Genomic DNA, 16,922 nt, shown 5'->3' with positions numbered 1-16,922 from the left:
AATATGATTATTAAGTTCAACTAATTCATATTATTAAAACATCTAAAATACAAATATGTATTTTTAAAATTAATTGTAAGTTCATCTCATCTCTCTTAAAAATTGCTACTTCTCAAAATTTCCCATTAAAAAATAGACCATATACCATATAAAATTAAATAATTGAAAGATCGGACTACGGAAAACCACACAAATTTTTTTTCATTTATTTTAACTATTTTAATAAACGCAAAAATAGCACAGTATTTATACGGCGAAGTTATAAAAATTTGGAAGAACTAATAATACACTGACGCATACAAAAATCAAACGAATACTAAATTTCATTTATCAAAAGCATTCGATAGTCGTGGCTCAACGATAACCATTTAGTCGCACGGCGAGGTTGTCACATATGCTTTAGTATACAAATGAATGAATGATTTTATTCGAATAAAACCATTCGATAGTTGATATCATTCATTCATTAACCATTCGATAATCTAATTCATTCGATAGTTCCCATCGCTAATAATAGTAATCTGGCCAACCAAACCAAAACAAAGTTCCTACCATCAGCGTTAAGACAAATACAGGGTTGTTCACCACATACGACACGGAGTATTGTAGCTCAACGATTAGATTTTCACAAATTGTAAGTTTTAGGCTCGTTGAAGGATTATTAGAGGTACAATTTAAAAATAATTTTACAAGATACAGAGTGTCCCAAATAAGTAAAAAATATTATAGTTGTATTTTTTTAAATGGAACACCCTGTATATTATTCTATTTTTAGATTCTACGGTTAAAATAAAGGTAAATTTGATTAAGGTTTATCACACTTAAACCTTACCGTTTTTGAAAAATTTTCAATTTTGTGAATTTGCAGTAAAAAATTTAAGGCTTCATTTCTACAAGGGTATTAAAGGTAAATATTTACTGAAGATTATTTATTGATTAGATATTGTGTTGCAATAATAAAAATTATACTATCTTATACAGAGTGTCAAAAAATTTATATTAAATAATTACTAGCTTTAAACAGCAATAACTTGTTTAATTTAAATGGAACACCCTGTATATTTTACGAGAATCAGATGCATAATTTAATTGTCTATCAAATTTTATTATACCATTTTTTACCTATCTCTTCAAGTCTTCGTAGAAAATACATTTTTTATAATTTAGACCTCATTTATCACTATACCCATGGAATATTGACATTTCAGATTTTTCTAAAGCAATATATGTACAAAATGTACAAGTGGTAAAAAAATAATAATATTGCAAGCCCATTTGTTTACAAAAAGAAAAATATTTTAAATCTTTGTAAAAGAGTATACCAATTGTTACTAGTTATTAATATACCACCATTATTTCCGCCCAAAAATTAGTTAATTGCAAACTTAATTGTTTTAATTAACAAATTATTCTAAATAAATGTGGATTTCACTCAGAAATCAATACAATAATAAGTTATAAAAATGAACGTCTCTGTTGTTATAAATATGCATTTGTCAAAAAATGAAATAAAATATATAAGGTGTTACTTTTTGCCACACTGTCTAATACACATACAAAATGCAGTTTTTTAGTATTTGGAGCAATTATTATTAATCAACGTAAACGGTCAATTGATGTAGTTTGAATACCGGGATCATATTAATTATTGGTCCTCTTCAACAAAAAATATTTTACCAATTTTTTTTATATTTTAATGAAATAAGCAAATTATATCGACAATATTAGTATCTGTATTTTTTGAAAATTTGTTACATCTTTAAAAAATAATCTAAAATGTCAATATTCCATGGGTATAGTGATAAATGAGGTAAATTATAAGAAAATGCATTTTCTACGAAAACTTGAAGAGATAGGTAAAAAATTATATAATACAATTTGATAGACAATTAAATTGTGCATCTGATTCTCGTAAAATATACAGGGTTTTCTATTCAGATTGAACAACTTATTGCCGTTTAAAGCTAGTAATTATTAAATATAAATTTTTAGACACTCTGTATAAAATAGTAGTTTTGTTATTATTGAAAAGCAATATCTGATCAATAAATAAACTTCAGTAAATATTTAGCATTAAAAACTTCGATAGTACCATTGGAGAAATGAAGCCTTAAAATTTTTACTGCAATTTCATAAAATTGAAAATATCTCAAAAACGGTAAGGTTTAAGTGTGATAAACCTTAATGAAATTTACTTTTATTTCAACCGTAGAATCTAAAAATAGAATAATATACAGAGTGTTCAATTTACAAAAATACAACTATAATAATTTTTACTTATTTGGGCCACTCTGTATCTTGTAAAAATATTTTTAAATTGTACCTCTAATAGTCCTTCAACGAACCCAAAACTTACAATTTGTAAAAATTCAAAAGTTTAGCTACAATACTCCGTGTCGTATGTGGTGAATAACCCTGTATATCGGAAGATTAATATATGCAACGTTTGTGTCGTTTTAAAATGAGACAAAGTATACAGGGTGTCCCAGAAATAAGTGCAAGTATTTTAACTGGTAGTATATTTCGGCCTGAGAAACACACCTGAGGTTTTTTTTGCGAAATTTTCTTTTTGAAAATTTGGATTTTTTTGATAAAACTTTTGTAAATGTTTTTAGTTTTAAGTTAAAAAACATAATTTCTTGGTAATATGGCAACATAGGTAGTACATTAAATTTAAGCAAAAAATCATTTTTTGTTTAAATCTTCAAAGTAAAATAACTCGGTTATTTTGGACGTACTGGGACACCCTGTAGTGTTCATTCTGTAAGAAATAAAATATGGGATGCCATTCTATGCAGACAGTAATTCTCTATGGAACAAAGTAAAAAAATACAAAGGTACCATTTATATGCAAATCAAAAGTTGTAGTCATTTCCGGTGAAACAAGAAGTGACCGAAAAACATTCAGTCACTCAATCCTGATTTATGTCATATAATAACATATCAAATCCCCTTTTTTTGTCTGAAAAAATGAAACAGTTATAGGGGCGAGCTACTTTTGAAAATTATCCGGTATACTGAATTACTGTCTACCACATTCAAAGAAATAATTAACTCATTGAATTATTTATTCAAATTAATTTAATATTAAGAAAAAAATAATAAAAAAAATATATTTTTAATTTTAATTCATTGAATTGTTTTTTTTAGCAACAATTAATATGATAGAAGCTGACGTAGTGCTAGGAACAGTGGGAAAGGACAAAACAGTGATTCCGATAATGGCTCATCCACCAGACATTACGTCCGATCTCTCTCTAGAAACTTTCCTGGAACTAGTCAACACATCGAACATAGTCAACAATACCAAGCACGGTATTAAACTTGATTTCAAGTCTACCGATGCCTTCCTAAATTCTACAGCTTTTATTAAGAAATATGAAAACGTAAGTAGTATTTTGCAGGGTTGGAAAAAATCATGATTTAAAAGTTAAAAAAAAAAATTTTTTTTTTATTTAAATCAGATTTTTTTTATCCAAATCAGATTTTTTATTTAAATATTTTTTTTTATTTAAATCAAATTTTTTGATTTTAATAGAAAAAAATATTTAAATCGTATTTCCAAATAATTAGGACTTATAAACAACGCTTTATCGTACAAAAAGCCAAAATAGCTTCATCGACAAAGCATTTTCAAAACGAACAAAAGCACAAAAAAATATACAAATAATAAAAAATATCATACAAATCAATTCAAAAAAATTTTCGTCATTAAAATTACTGATAAAACATATACACATTTTACAAAAGGAAAATTGTAAATGGATAAAATCATGTAAGAGTTATAAAATATTAAATATTAAATACTATATAGACCTTTAACCAGTGTGTGAGATGATCAAAATTTTAAAATTCAAAATTGTTCATGATTAAACATCAACAAAAAAGTCGTTTACCTCATATAGCGGTATAGTATGATTTCAGAGCTTTGCGAAATGCGGGAAAGAATGAAAGTGACTTGATATTCAAAGGCAGATGATTGTACATTTTTTTGGCATTGTACAGTATTGAGCCTTTAACTAGTTCTGAGCTCGGGGTTGGCAGATAAAGCTCGTGCTCCGCATTCCTAAGTGGATTGTTGTGAGATGGCCTTTCCGGAACAGCAGATATGTGCTTGCGGATTAAGCAAACGGATTCAAAAATGAATAAGGAAGGAAGAGTCAGTATTTTGAATTTTTTAAAGAAATTCTGGCAGTGAGTTCTACTGTTCAGTCCCAATAAATATCGAACTGCTCTATTTTTTACAAGTACCCCAGAATGGAAGGGCATAACGAAGATGCGACTCAAAAAGGGCATAATAGACCATTCTACAGGTTGATAAGTTAAGTTCCTTAGAAACTGATCTTAGCGCAAAACAGGCAGTGATTTTTTTTTGATAAAGCTTCGATGTGCAAGTCCCATTTTAACGAGTTGTCTACAACAAGTCCTAAGAATTTTACAGAGTCCACGACGTCAATAGTGGTGTTATTAAGTACAAAAGGTTGTACAGTATTTTATATGACAAAACTTTATTTTTTGAAAGGTTGAGGCATAGGAGATTAGAATCGCACCAAGATTTAATGGTGCGTAAGTCACTGGATATAGTATTATACATATAGTGCCGTAACATCTCGGCCGCTCCAAGTGAAACTAGTATCGTCCGCAAAGAGGCAGATTTTACCGCTAATGTCTAGAATTACAATGTCGTTGATAAACACCAAAAATAAAATCGGGTCAAGTACTGAACCCTGAGGGACACCACATTCTATAGGCTTACAAGAAGACATATAGACGTATCAATCCTCACAAGCTGCCTTCTGTTGCCAAGATATGACTTAAGCCATTCGAGCGACAAAATTCAACTATTCGAGAACACTTTATTTTTTTACAACAGATACGTCTACAAAAACCGTTTTTGCCGACGACGCGCGACGACGGAAAGAGATAAATTTTCCGAAACGTTAGGCATTTTTTTGTTCGTTAGGCAAATTTGTATATCTTTAAACCTAACTTTTGACAAGTAGTTTCCGTTTGGGATTAACGCAGAAGTGTTTACATAAACTAACTAGTTTATTTTGTAGATTTTCTTGCAGTGACGAAATACCCATATAGGATTTTTTGGAAAGATGAATCCGCCACATAGGTACAGACATTTTTTAGAAGTTATCTTGATCAATACAGCTGTTTCAAAAAAGATATAAAACAGCATATTTTCTGACAACGGTTTCAAGATATTTCATCGTCAAAAGAACCTTTGCTGCACTAGAGGCTGCGAATGAACCATTTTCGAGAGATCCACCTATCTCTGTTTTTGTCATTTTGACACATCTTCATTTTCGAAACACGAGTTTTTCTCTTTTTAGACACAAATATGTTATAATGCAGATGATTTGTGTCCGACTCCATGTCAATTTTTAAAATCATGAATTAAAATTCCGCTATGTTGACTAGGGATAGCGTTTTTAATTAAAATTTAAGTTTTTATCGGCTGTTGAACTTTCAAACTCATAAGAACGCCATTCTACTCATATTGATTTATTTTTCAGAATCATGATATATAAAATAAAAATAAAAATCTATATATCAAACAAAAAAATATTTTGTAGCAATAAATAATGATATATAGAAGGGGCAATTAAAATATTATGAAATTAAACGAAGAATTTGCTTTTTTAAGAGAATTTGTTTTTTAGAGAGAATTTTAAGAAAGCTGGTTCTTTAATACATCTTTTGATATGCTCCCCTGAACCAAATCTGTAAACTTTGCCTGAACAGAGTGCGGACCGTCTGGCTGCCGGTAGACATTGCATTCACTACTGCGCATTATATCTGAATTCAATGTCTGTTTACTACTGCGCATCACAAATTCGCCCTATATTTCAGAAACTAAGGAGACTAGGACAAACATATGTGTAGCATATTTAGTTTCATAAAATTGTAATAAAGTAATGTAAAAATCGCATCATTGTGTCTCTGCTCATAAACGAGAAATCCCATAAAAATCCCACACGAACATGTACCTGTACACACACCCTGTACAGATGTGATGCGCAGAGGTGAACCGCAGTAGTCTACCGGCAGCCAGACGGCCCACACTTTGGTCAGGACAGCATAGGAAAAGAACCAGCTTTCTTAAAATTCTCATTTTCCCTGCTGTGCTAACTCTTGTACTATTATATTTTTATTAAGGTTAGATTAAATTTGTCAAAAAAGTGTCAAAACGTCCGTTATTTACGATCTTTCTCTTTGAATAAGAAGACTAAGGAAGGTGCATATCAAAAATCTTAGGTCCACCGCGATGAGCCTCAAATATGGCCAACTTAAATTCCGGTTTATCAGTGCCGTTCTAATTTTATTTAAAAAATGTAAAACTATGATGTAGGGTAGACTCAATAATATGTTGTTTTATTTGACGTTGTGAATAAATGTTGGTAGTTATTGTTAATTGTTACAAAAATATATAATTCTAATAAAAATAGATAAGTTATAATAATTATTTATTAACACAAACATCCGATACGCTACTGAAGCAGGTAAATCTGGTAAATCAAATTGACGTATCTAAATTCTTTGACATCTAATCTTTGACAAGTAGTAAATAAAAGCAAAAATGCAAGAAAAAATATATAATTAGTTAATTTAAGCGAACTTCATAAATGATCGGTTCACTACACGTATGTATATTATATAGTCACTTACTAGCGAAAAGTTGTTCCATTATTTCACTCGATTTTTGCCGAGATCTACCGCACGCTACACAACCAACTATTTTAGAGTCTTTTTCGATAAATCGCGATAGTGTCACTGTTAATTTAAGTTCTGCCACAATTTCCATCTAGATTTACTACCTTTATACAACTATCAGTAGTAGAATAAATAATAAATAACATAAAATAAGCTCCGTAAAGACTGATAAATCAATAACATTTCAAATCAAATTCAAATGTGTCAAATGAATCGTCAAACAGAACTGTCAAGGATCCCCACCCTAGAGTGCTTTTTCCGCCCACCATGCATGAATACATGGGTAGCATTATGCTCCTTCCTTAGTCTTCTTATTCAAAGATCTTTCTCCGTTTCTCCTAACCTAACCTAACCAGGCAATGGTTCTGAGCTAATACATAATCCGGTATAACCGACATTTTTGCTTAAATTCTTATCGAAATGATAATAGTGACTCATTAAGTTATTTAATTTTTTATTGCAGGAAAGTTTCCCAATCTGGCTGAACGCCGATATCCTGGAAGGTCCAAACACCAACGCCACTCCTGTCAACGACACCCAGTTCTTTGCCGCCGCTAAAGACTTCAAAACGGCAACATTGTCAGTGGGATGGACCACAGGATACAACGAGACAAACAACACTGGTTCCTATTCCGACGATCAAATATCAAACATGCTGAATAGTATTAAAACCAATAACGTGTCTGATCTCTCGTTCACATTCCCTGTCAGGGCAGTTTACGCTGCAAACAGTACAGCAAATTTGACAACATTGTTAGAAGGAGTTTCTGGTTCTACGCTCACCATCTGGTCAGGGGAAGATGATAAGGTCAACGTAACGAATTTAAGAAGTTTGCTGGAAAAAGTTAAGTTAGGCAAGACTTATATTGATGTTCCTGAGGCGCTTTTGAACGAAATCCACTTGGATACTATAAGTTCAGCAAGCCTGAGCAGTCTTAGCTGGGTGACTATGGGAGTGATGCTTCTGTTTACTTTTATTTTCAGATTGTAAAGTTGTTTAATTTAGAAGTTGAGTATAATAAATATTTTTATTCGATGTGTAGTACAATAAGTGATAAATACTGTAATTACTATTTATTTAATAAAATATACATATAGTTAAATGTGTGATTTGTTTCAATGAACGTAAAATATAGACTTAATATTAAATATGTAGGATTTCTGTATTATTTAACGCTTTTTTCTACACAAGAGTATAAAATATTTTAGAAAAAGTAGGTTTTATATTCAATAATTAGTCGAGCAAATATTTCATAGATATAGATTCTTTATAAGTGTCATACACGCTGTCAAGATATCTAAGATTTATTATTCCCAGTCACTTGCTTTCAGTTAGATGGATCACAAAAGACAATGCTGCAAATGCTGCAATAGGCTGGATTCTGTACTGGAAAGCAAAATTTATGTATGCTGACTAGTATTCAAAACATTAGTATGTATGATCTGTCATTTATTTTATCTATTAATATGTCCAGCAAAGATTTCTTTGACATTGTTTCTTTATAATTCTTGACAGTTATAAAGATAGATACAGATTGTTAGATTATCTGTGAGAAAATATTGATATGGATTTCTTATTATTTGATCATACTTTTTGCTTTCCTTAGAACTTAGTTATTAAATATAAGACTATATTTTAGTTAAATAATTTATTAACGATTAACCTTTCATCTTAGATTAAAAATGCTACAATTTAGGCAACATTTATTTGGTAACGGGGAATAACAAACATATTATTTATCAATCATTCACGGGCTGAACGTCTTCCTAAAGATTTGTAAAACGTGCAGAATCACGTTTTCCAATTGTGTTATCTTTGTTCCTGTTATCTGGCTGAACGCCAATATCCTGGAAGGCCGAAACACCAACGCCACTCCTGTCAACGACACCTAGTTCTTTGCCGCCGCCAAAGACTTCAAAACGGCAACACTGTCAGTGGGATGGACCACAGGATACAACGAGACAAACAACACTGGTTCCTATTCCGACGATCAAATATCAAACATGCTGAATAGTATTAAGACCAATAACGTGTCTGATCTCTCGTTCACATTCCCTGTCAGGGCAGTTTACGCTGCAAACAGTACAGCAAATTTGACAACATTGTTAGAGGGAGTTTCTGGTTCTACGCTCACCATCTGGTCAGGAGAAGATGATAAGGTCAACGTAACGAATTTAAGAAGTTTGCTGGAAAAAGTTAAGTTAGGCAAGACTTATATTGATGTTCCTGAGACGCTTTTGAACGAAATCCACTTGGATACTATAAGTTCAGCAAGCCTGAGCAGTCTTAGCTGGGTGACTATGGGAGTGATGCTTCTGTTTACTTTTATTTTCAGATTGTAAAGTTGTTTAATTTAGATGTTGAGTATAATAAATATTTTTATTCGATGTGTAGTACAATAAGTGATAAATACTGTAATTACTATTTATTTAATAAAATATACATATAGTTAAATGTGTGATTTGTTTCAATGAACGTAAAATATAGACTTAATATTAAATATGTAGGATTTCTGTATTATTTAACGCTTTTTTCTACACCAGAGTATAAAATATTTTAGAAAAAGTAGGTTTTATATTCAATAATTAGTCGAGCAAATATTTCATAGATATAGATTCTTTATAAGTGTCATACACGCTGTCAAGATATCTAAGATTTATTATTCCCAGTCACTTGCTTTCAGTTAGATGGATCACAAAAGACAATGCTGCAAATGCTGGTGGATTCTGTACTGGAAAGCAAAATTTATGTATGCTGACTAGTATTAAAAACATTAGTATGTATGATCTGTCATTTATTTTATCTATTAATATGTCCAGCAAAGATTTCTTTGACATTGTTTCTTTATAATTCTTGACAGTTATAAAGATAGATACAGATTATTAGATTATCTGTGAGACAATATTGATATGGATTTCTTATTATTTAATCATACTTTTTGCTTTTCTTAGAACTTAGTTATTAAATATAAGACTATATTTTAGTTAAATAATTTATTAACGATTAACCTTTCATCTTAGATTAAAAATGCTACAATTTAGGCAACATTTATTTGGTAACGGGGAATAACAAACATATTATTTATCAATCATTCACGGGCTGAACGTCTTCCTAAAGATTTGTAAAACGTGCAGAATCACGTTTTCCAATTGTGTTATCTTTGTTCCTGTTATCTGGCTGAACGCCAATATCCTGGAAGGCCGAAACACCAACGCCACTCCTGTCAACGACACCTAGTTCTTTGCCGCCGCCAAAGACTTCAAAACGGCAACACTGTCAGTGGGATGGACCACAGGATACAACGAGACAAACAACACTGGTTCCTATTCCGACGATCAAATATCAAACATGCTGAATAGTATTAAGACCAATAACGTGTCTGATCTCTCGTTCACATTCCCTGTCAGGGCAGTTTACGCTGCAAACAGTACAGCAAATTTGACAACATTGTTAGAAGGAGTTTCTGGTTCTACGCTCACCATCTGGTCAGGGGAAGATGATAAGGTCAACGTAACGAATTTAAGAAGTTTGCTGGAAAAAGTTAAGTTAAGCAAGACTTATATTGATGTTCCTGAGGCGCTTTTGAACGAAATCCACTTGGATACTATAAGTTCAGCAAGCCTGAGCAGTCTTAGCTGGGTGACTATGGGAGTGATGCTTCTGTTTACTTTTATTTTCAGATTGTAAAGTTGTTTAATTTAGATGTTGAGTATAATACGTGATAAATACTGTAATTAATATTTATTTAATAAAATATACATATAGTTAAATGTATGATTTGTTTCACTGAACGTAAAATATAGACTAAATATTAAATATATCAGATTTCTGTATTATCACTTTTTTCTTTTTCTTACAAGAGTATAAAATATTTTAGGAAAAGTAGGTTTAATATTCAATAATCAGTCAAGCAAAGATTCCATTGATATAGATTCCTTATAAGTTTCATACATGATGTCTAAGATATCTAAGATTTATTGTTCTCAGTTACTTGCTTTCAGCTGGGTCACAAAAGACAATGCTACAAATGCTGGTGGATTCTGACCTGGAAAGTAAAATTCATGTATGCTGACTAGTATTAAAAATATTAGTATGTATGATCTGTCATTTATTTTATCTATTATCTATTATGTCCACAAAACATCCCCGTTTAGAACTTCATCTGTCATGTAAAGAAAATGAAAGTAAATAAAGCGCCTCTCGTGTTTGTTCGCATACTAAAAATGGCAATTAATGCCTGTATAGCTTAATTCAGAACCTCCCAATTAGTGGAATAAATTAGTGGTTTCAATTAGCGTAGAAGTTTGGTCACCTATTTTTAATGTAAGCATTCAGAACGTCATAATTAGTGGTAGTAATTTTCAATTAGTCAAAAAAGTTAACAAACTTTTGACTTTTCCACTAATTATACTTCAAAATTTGCGAGGAATGTCATTTTGGCCTTTGATTATCATCCGCCAAGAAAAATTTTGGTTAGAAAGCAAAAGTTTATTGTTTTATATGCTAAATATTATGCTTTCTCTATGGATACTATAGACTAACTCAAGCTGTTGCTATAAAGTGTAATTGAAACCAATAATTTATTTCACTAATTGGGAGGTTCTGAATGAAGCTTATATATTTTTAATATATTTTTTAAATTTACATTTTTTTATTTGTTTAAATGGAATAGATTACATAACACTTAGGTATGCCAATTAGAGGCTTGTTTTCTAACATTTTTAAATAAAACGAATTAGAAAATGTATATTTGTCGTATGTATGAAAAAAGTAAAATATAAAATGGACACAACTAGCAAATTTTCGCTATTTTTATGCCATTTGATGACCGGCGCCTCTAGTGTTTGTTCGCACTGTCAGTCTTTTACTCCCATTTATGGCCATTAAAGAAAAAGTTCTAAAGGGGGATGTTTTGTGATATGTCCAGCAAAGATTTCATTGACATTGTTTCTTTATAATTATTGACAATTATAAAGATACGTACAGATTGTTAGTGAGACAATATTGATATTATGGATTTCTTATTATTTTATCATACTTTTTGGTTTCTTTAAAACTTAGTTACTAAAATATAATATTTATTATATTTTAATTAAATAATTTATTGACGATTGACCTTTCATCTTTGATTAGAAATGGTACAATTAAGGCAACATTTATTTGGCAACGGGGAATAGCAAACATATTTTTTATCAATCATTCACGTGCTTAAAGTCTTCCTAAAGATTTGTAAAACGTGCAGAATCACGTTTTCCAATTGGGTTATCTTTGTTTATTTGTCCATTCATGGACACACCAATTATAGAAAATGTTAATTTTAAATATATTTAGAGTATTTTTTTACACATATATACAGGGTGTATAAAATACTCAATTGGACACCGCAAGGTAAAAGGTAAAAGAAAGAGACCTAGGAGTTGGAGAGAAGGAATAGACGGGGACATTAGAACAATAGGAATAGAAGAAAACCTCTGGACAGACAGAGACCAATGGAGACTGGAAATCAGAAGACGGCGAAGAACGTTATGAACTGATTTGTATATATATATATACAGGGTGAGTTTCCTACGATGTTCTCTATGGGTATCCCGGAAACTACTGGAGATAGAGAGTCGGTTAAATGGGGAAAGAATTGCAGTTTTGTGAATCAAAAATATGCGCCCCTCAGATTTTTGAAAAAGTTCATGGCTTACTAGATATTTCGAAAAAATCAAATTTGGGCTATTTTAAAAATTGTCCCTAATTCCATTATAATCTATTTTAGACAAAAAGTTTTCAGACAAAAGTTGTAGATGTAGTAGATCACATCCCTAATGGGTTTGTGTTCTCCGATTTTTTCTAAAGCCTGTCATTTTTGACATATGACACAAATATACGTTTTTTTTAATGGAAACCATACTTGGTCATGATTTCATAAAAAGCACCATTTTTTAAGTTTTTCGGCGATATATAATATATTTTTATGTATATATCTATAATATGTTTTTTTTTCAAAAAATTACTGAGTTATAGACAATTCTTATCTTTCTTGACTAATTTCACTTAGTTAGCCGTGGAAACAAATTCAATCGTCGTTGCTCCCAGAAATGTGAAACTGTCACATCCTAACTTTGTAAATTAAAATAAATCAAAAATTGTCAATAATAATTTTTCAAATGAAGAAAAGTGTGTAGGATTATTGTTTCAACTTTTCTTGGCCATACAGTTTCGAGGATACGTTGACCGGTGAACGTAACTTAAGTTTTTTAGATAACGGTTTTCAAGACATGTTAAATTTAGATACTCGCGCATTAATAGAGTCGTTCCAACATGACTTTCATTATGACACACCATCCCCCCCCCCACAATAAAACAAATGTTAAAAATTATTTATATCATAATTATGTAGACTCAGGGATAGAAAGAGGTGGACCAATTGCATGGGACTCCTCCGATCACCTAACCTATCCATTTTAGATTTTTTATGCGGTATGGTTAACAATAAGGTTTAAAAAAGAACTTATGAATTAAGGAGAGGTACTCGAAAAGGCGGTACGAGAAAAGTTTAATTAAGTCGACCTGTCGTTCTGTGAGAATAGCTAGAAATAGCTCAGTTTTAAAAAGATACATTTATGTACTCAAAACAATGGCGGGTTTTTTGAACATTTTCTAAAATAACTTAAAGTGTATGAAGTAATATTATTTTTTTAAGTTTTAGTTTGTGTAATGTAAATTGTAAAGAGCCGTTTAATAATATATTTTGTCTTTTTATAAGTTATAAATGATAACACAATAAAAATGCCATGCCAACTAAGTGAAATTAGTCAAGAAAGATAACAATTGGCTATAACTCAGTAATAACTTAAAGTGTATATAGTAATATTATTTTTTTAAGTTTTAGTTTGTGTAATGTAAATTGTAAACAGCCGTTTAATAATATACTATAAGTTATAAATCATAACAAAATAACCATACCATGCCAACTAAGTGAAATTGGTCAAGAAAGATGACAATTGGCTATAACTCAGTAATTTTTTAACATATTATGGGTAGCTTATATCGCTGGAAAGCTTAAAAAATGGCGCTGTTTAGGAAGTCATGGCCTACTCTATGGATTCCATTTAAAAAATATATGTATGTTTGATTGGTGATGATTGTTTACTACCCTCTACCGTAGGGTTCCCAACTTTCAAATAAAAAATAGGGAATAAGGGGGTTAAAAAAAACCACAGGCAAAACATTGAAAACTTGCCCAAATATTGTTAAAAATTTACCCAAAAAATGTAACTGTTATGGGGTTTTTGGTCTTTCTTACTTACTATCTTAAAGATATTTATTCTCAAAATTTGTTATAATACAAAAAAATGATTTTCTGCAAACTTTTACTTAAAAATATAAGTAAACAAAAAAAGCTAAACATATTTATCACTTCCACAAAAAAGACACATGTTGCCGGATTAACTGCTGATTAACAATTCGATTAGATTTTGTTTTTGGTGTGTAAAAAGAGGACTTTTTCAATACATGACAGAAAGAGAACAGTACATGATCAAAAAGAGGACAGTCCTCTGAAATAGAGGACGGTTGGCAACCCTACTCTAAAGCGGCCCATACATTATCAAACAAATTGCGCAACGCAGGCTGTTGCGCAACGAGTTGCCAATGTATGGTAGTGTTTGATGCGTTGCGCAATTGTTTGATGAGTTTCAAGAATGTTTGAATTCTTTTGTGCAACAGGACTGTTTGCGCAACGCGTTGTGTAGTGTATGTGTGTGTTTCGCTTCGTTGTGCAATATTTTAGTTCTTGCATCCAAATTTTTTGTTTTCTTTTTCGTTTTTTGGTATCATCGACATCATATAGGGTATATACGATAATAATTGACGCAATGGCAATTGAGGACATGATTGTTTCTCAAACAATGCACAACTTTTAATAAAAAGTTTAATCACAATTTTACTAAGCGCATGGGTGATGCAGTTGTGCAACGGAACGGTGCACATCGCTTTGTTGGGCTACTTGTTTGATAGCTGAATCAGTTGTGCAACGCAGCGTTGCGCATCGCTTTGTTGCGCAATTTGTTTGATAATGTATGGGCCGCTTAAAGTACTCTTTCAGAACTATTACGAATTTTTATACTAACGCTCTTGGTTTTGGCAATAAAATATGTATAAGAATGCCAAATTTAAATAAAAACGGTTTATCAAAGTTTATAAAAACAAACATAATTATTTTACCTTTACGAGGGCTGTAACTTCTTCGAGAGGCATGCAGCTTAGGGCATATGCCGATGTAGTTTGGTACACTATCTTTTTGACAGCCTATATAGCAGGTAACAATCTTTAAAAATCCCAATTTCTAAGCGAAAAAAACTCGTAGACTTGTTTCTAGGGTCGAAATATACCACACCTAAAAATATTTGCACTTATTTAAGACTCGCCCTGTATATCATCACATATATTTTTTAAACGTTGACAGCACTGATACCTAAATAATTAGCAATTCAGACTTTAAACTAGTTGCATATAATTACGAACTTAAACGAAAATAAATACTATCTATAATTTTTTCGACAATAAATCATATATACCGTTCAAAATGTATATAGGTACCAATTTACCGTGAAGGTCAAATTTTTGTTTAAGGAATATTATATGTTTAAATATGTTTATCTACGTCAGTGAGTTAAAAAGTTTGTTCTTAACTCACGCATTTTCATTACCGCACTCCTTGTCTAGATGACTACCAAAGAGAAAAAAATATTTTGTAATACATTTATTTTGCACTAAATACCTACTAAATACAAATAAACTGTTTTATTGATAATAATTATAAAAACAAAAAACTTATTTATTATAAATGTTAATGATACAGTTGGAACAATTTTTCAAGTAAATGTCCGATGAAACATATTACATGTATTCATTTTAATAGATATCGTTGTACGTATCAATGCATAGAAAGCCCAAAGAGACGAAGGCTTATAAGTAGCAGATAAATTGGAAAAATATGTTATGAGTACCTTTTCATTTCCATAGTTCTGTGTACTTTTCTTTCGGTGCACCATTTTTCATACTTCATTCATACTTCTGCTTCGATCTTGCTGGAAGCAATCCAGAAATGGCTCTAAATGCCTCTTCTTCAATGTCAGAGGGAATACTTTCCGAATCGCTTATTTTGTAAACTAGTGACATCAATATTATTTACTGTCATATTGACATTCCGATGCATGGTGTTATTTGAACAAAGGTATTAAGGTAATTGATTTTCAGGATAGGTATATAGTTAAGTATATACAATAATTTTTAAAATTTATTGTGGGTTTTTATAGATAGACGTAGATAAAATATTGTACAATACAGACGGGTTAACTCCATTAAAATACTTGTGTGGTTACACAACTCGTGCTACGCACGTGCAACTCGTGCTACGCACGTGCAACTCGTGCTTACGTGCAGTAGCGTCGTACAGTTGCGTAGCACAAGTTGCACGTGCTATGCACGTGCAACTCGTGCTACGCAACTTTGTTTCACACGCGTATCTTAATGATGCTGTTAACTCACTTGTATCGTAAATATCTATTATTCAATTTATTTTTTCACGTTATAAATACTATATAGTAATAATAGTATCATTTTTTTTCGAAAAAACTATGCGTTTAATGTCCTTCTTCTTTACACAAAGTGGAATTCTAGATTTAAATATGATTGGATTTCTTCCATACGTCCATGCTAACTTAATTCTTATGTTAATTTCTCGAACCGATTTCTAAATCCCGAGCTGTGTATTAGTTGCCCCAAATAAATATATATTCTTCTAGTATTTTCAGTGTTGCGTTATTTACTGGAATCTCTTTTCTATCTACCAGTTAATTGTGCATTACTTTCATCATCATCATCATCATTTAGTTTATTCCGTCCACTGCTAACCAAAAGCCTCTCTTAACTCTAGCCGTTTCTTTCTATTTTGTGCCACTTGAATCCAGTTTCCAGCCACTCTCTTAATATTATCTGTCCATCGACTAGGAGGTCGTCCTCTGCTTCTATAGGCCTCGTGTCTTGGTCTCCATTTCACAAGTCTCCTTGTCCACCGTCCATCTATTATCCGAGCCACATGTCCTGCCCAATTCCATTTAAGATGTAAGACAGATATCACCGCATTTCTTAATCCTTTGTTGGTTTGGGAAAGGGAAAGGGAAAGGGAAAGGGAAAGGGAAAGGGA

The 16,922-nt window shown here is 31.3% G+C and overlaps 3 protein-coding genes and 1 long non-coding RNA gene across 7 annotated transcripts in view; 3 read left to right on the top strand and 1 right to left on the bottom strand.

Annotated features, from left to right (window-relative positions):
• LOC115888179 (protein FAM151B-like) overlaps nucleotides 1–7,759 on the top strand; it is a 73,198-nt gene extending 65,439 nt beyond the window's left edge. For all 4 annotated transcript variants that reach the window (XM_030907800.1, XM_030907799.1, XM_030907797.1 and 1 more), the window contains exons 4-5: nucleotides 3,151–3,386; nucleotides 7,187–7,759. In XM_030907800.1, coding sequence (XP_030763660.1) covers nucleotides 3,151–3,386; nucleotides 7,187–7,714 — 764 coding nt within the window. In that variant the 3' untranslated portion in view covers nucleotides 7,715–7,759. The remainder of the gene's footprint in view (nucleotides 1–3,150; nucleotides 3,387–7,186) is intronic.
• Nucleotides 7,760–8,727: 968 nt separating this feature from the next.
• On the top strand, nucleotides 8,728–9,066 carry LOC115888126. The gene has a single exon (XM_030907711.1). The coding sequence runs from the start codon at nucleotides 8,728–8,730 to the stop codon at nucleotides 9,064–9,066; it is 339 nt and encodes a 112-aa protein (XP_030763571.1).
• A 1,006-nt stretch (nucleotides 9,067–10,072) lies between these two features.
• LOC115888125 lies at nucleotides 10,073–10,411 on the top strand. Its single transcript, XM_030907710.1, has one exon. It carries the CDS (start codon nucleotides 10,073–10,075, stop codon nucleotides 10,409–10,411), a length of 339 nt encoding a protein of 112 aa, XP_030763570.1.
• Nucleotides 10,412–10,567: 156 nt separating this feature from the next.
• Nucleotides 10,568–15,759, bottom strand: LOC115888103. Its single transcript, XR_004051216.1, has 3 exons — nucleotides 15,724–15,759; nucleotides 14,939–15,110; nucleotides 10,568–10,769 (listed from the first exon to the last, which is right to left on the bottom strand). It is a non-coding gene; the product is annotated as an uncharacterized LOC115888103 (long non-coding RNA).
• Between the last annotated feature and the right edge of the window lie 1,163 nt (nucleotides 15,760–16,922).

This window comes from Sitophilus oryzae, unplaced genomic scaffold (assembly GCF_002938485.1).
Source record: "Sitophilus oryzae breed Bouriz unplaced genomic scaffold, Soryzae_2.0 scaffold_684_pilon_pilon, whole genome shotgun sequence".
Lineage (NCBI taxonomy): Eukaryota > Metazoa > Arthropoda > Insecta > Coleoptera > Curculionidae > Sitophilus > Sitophilus oryzae.
The sequence above is the reverse complement of the archived record's forward strand: the minus strand, read 5'-3'. Positions and strand labels throughout refer to the sequence as shown.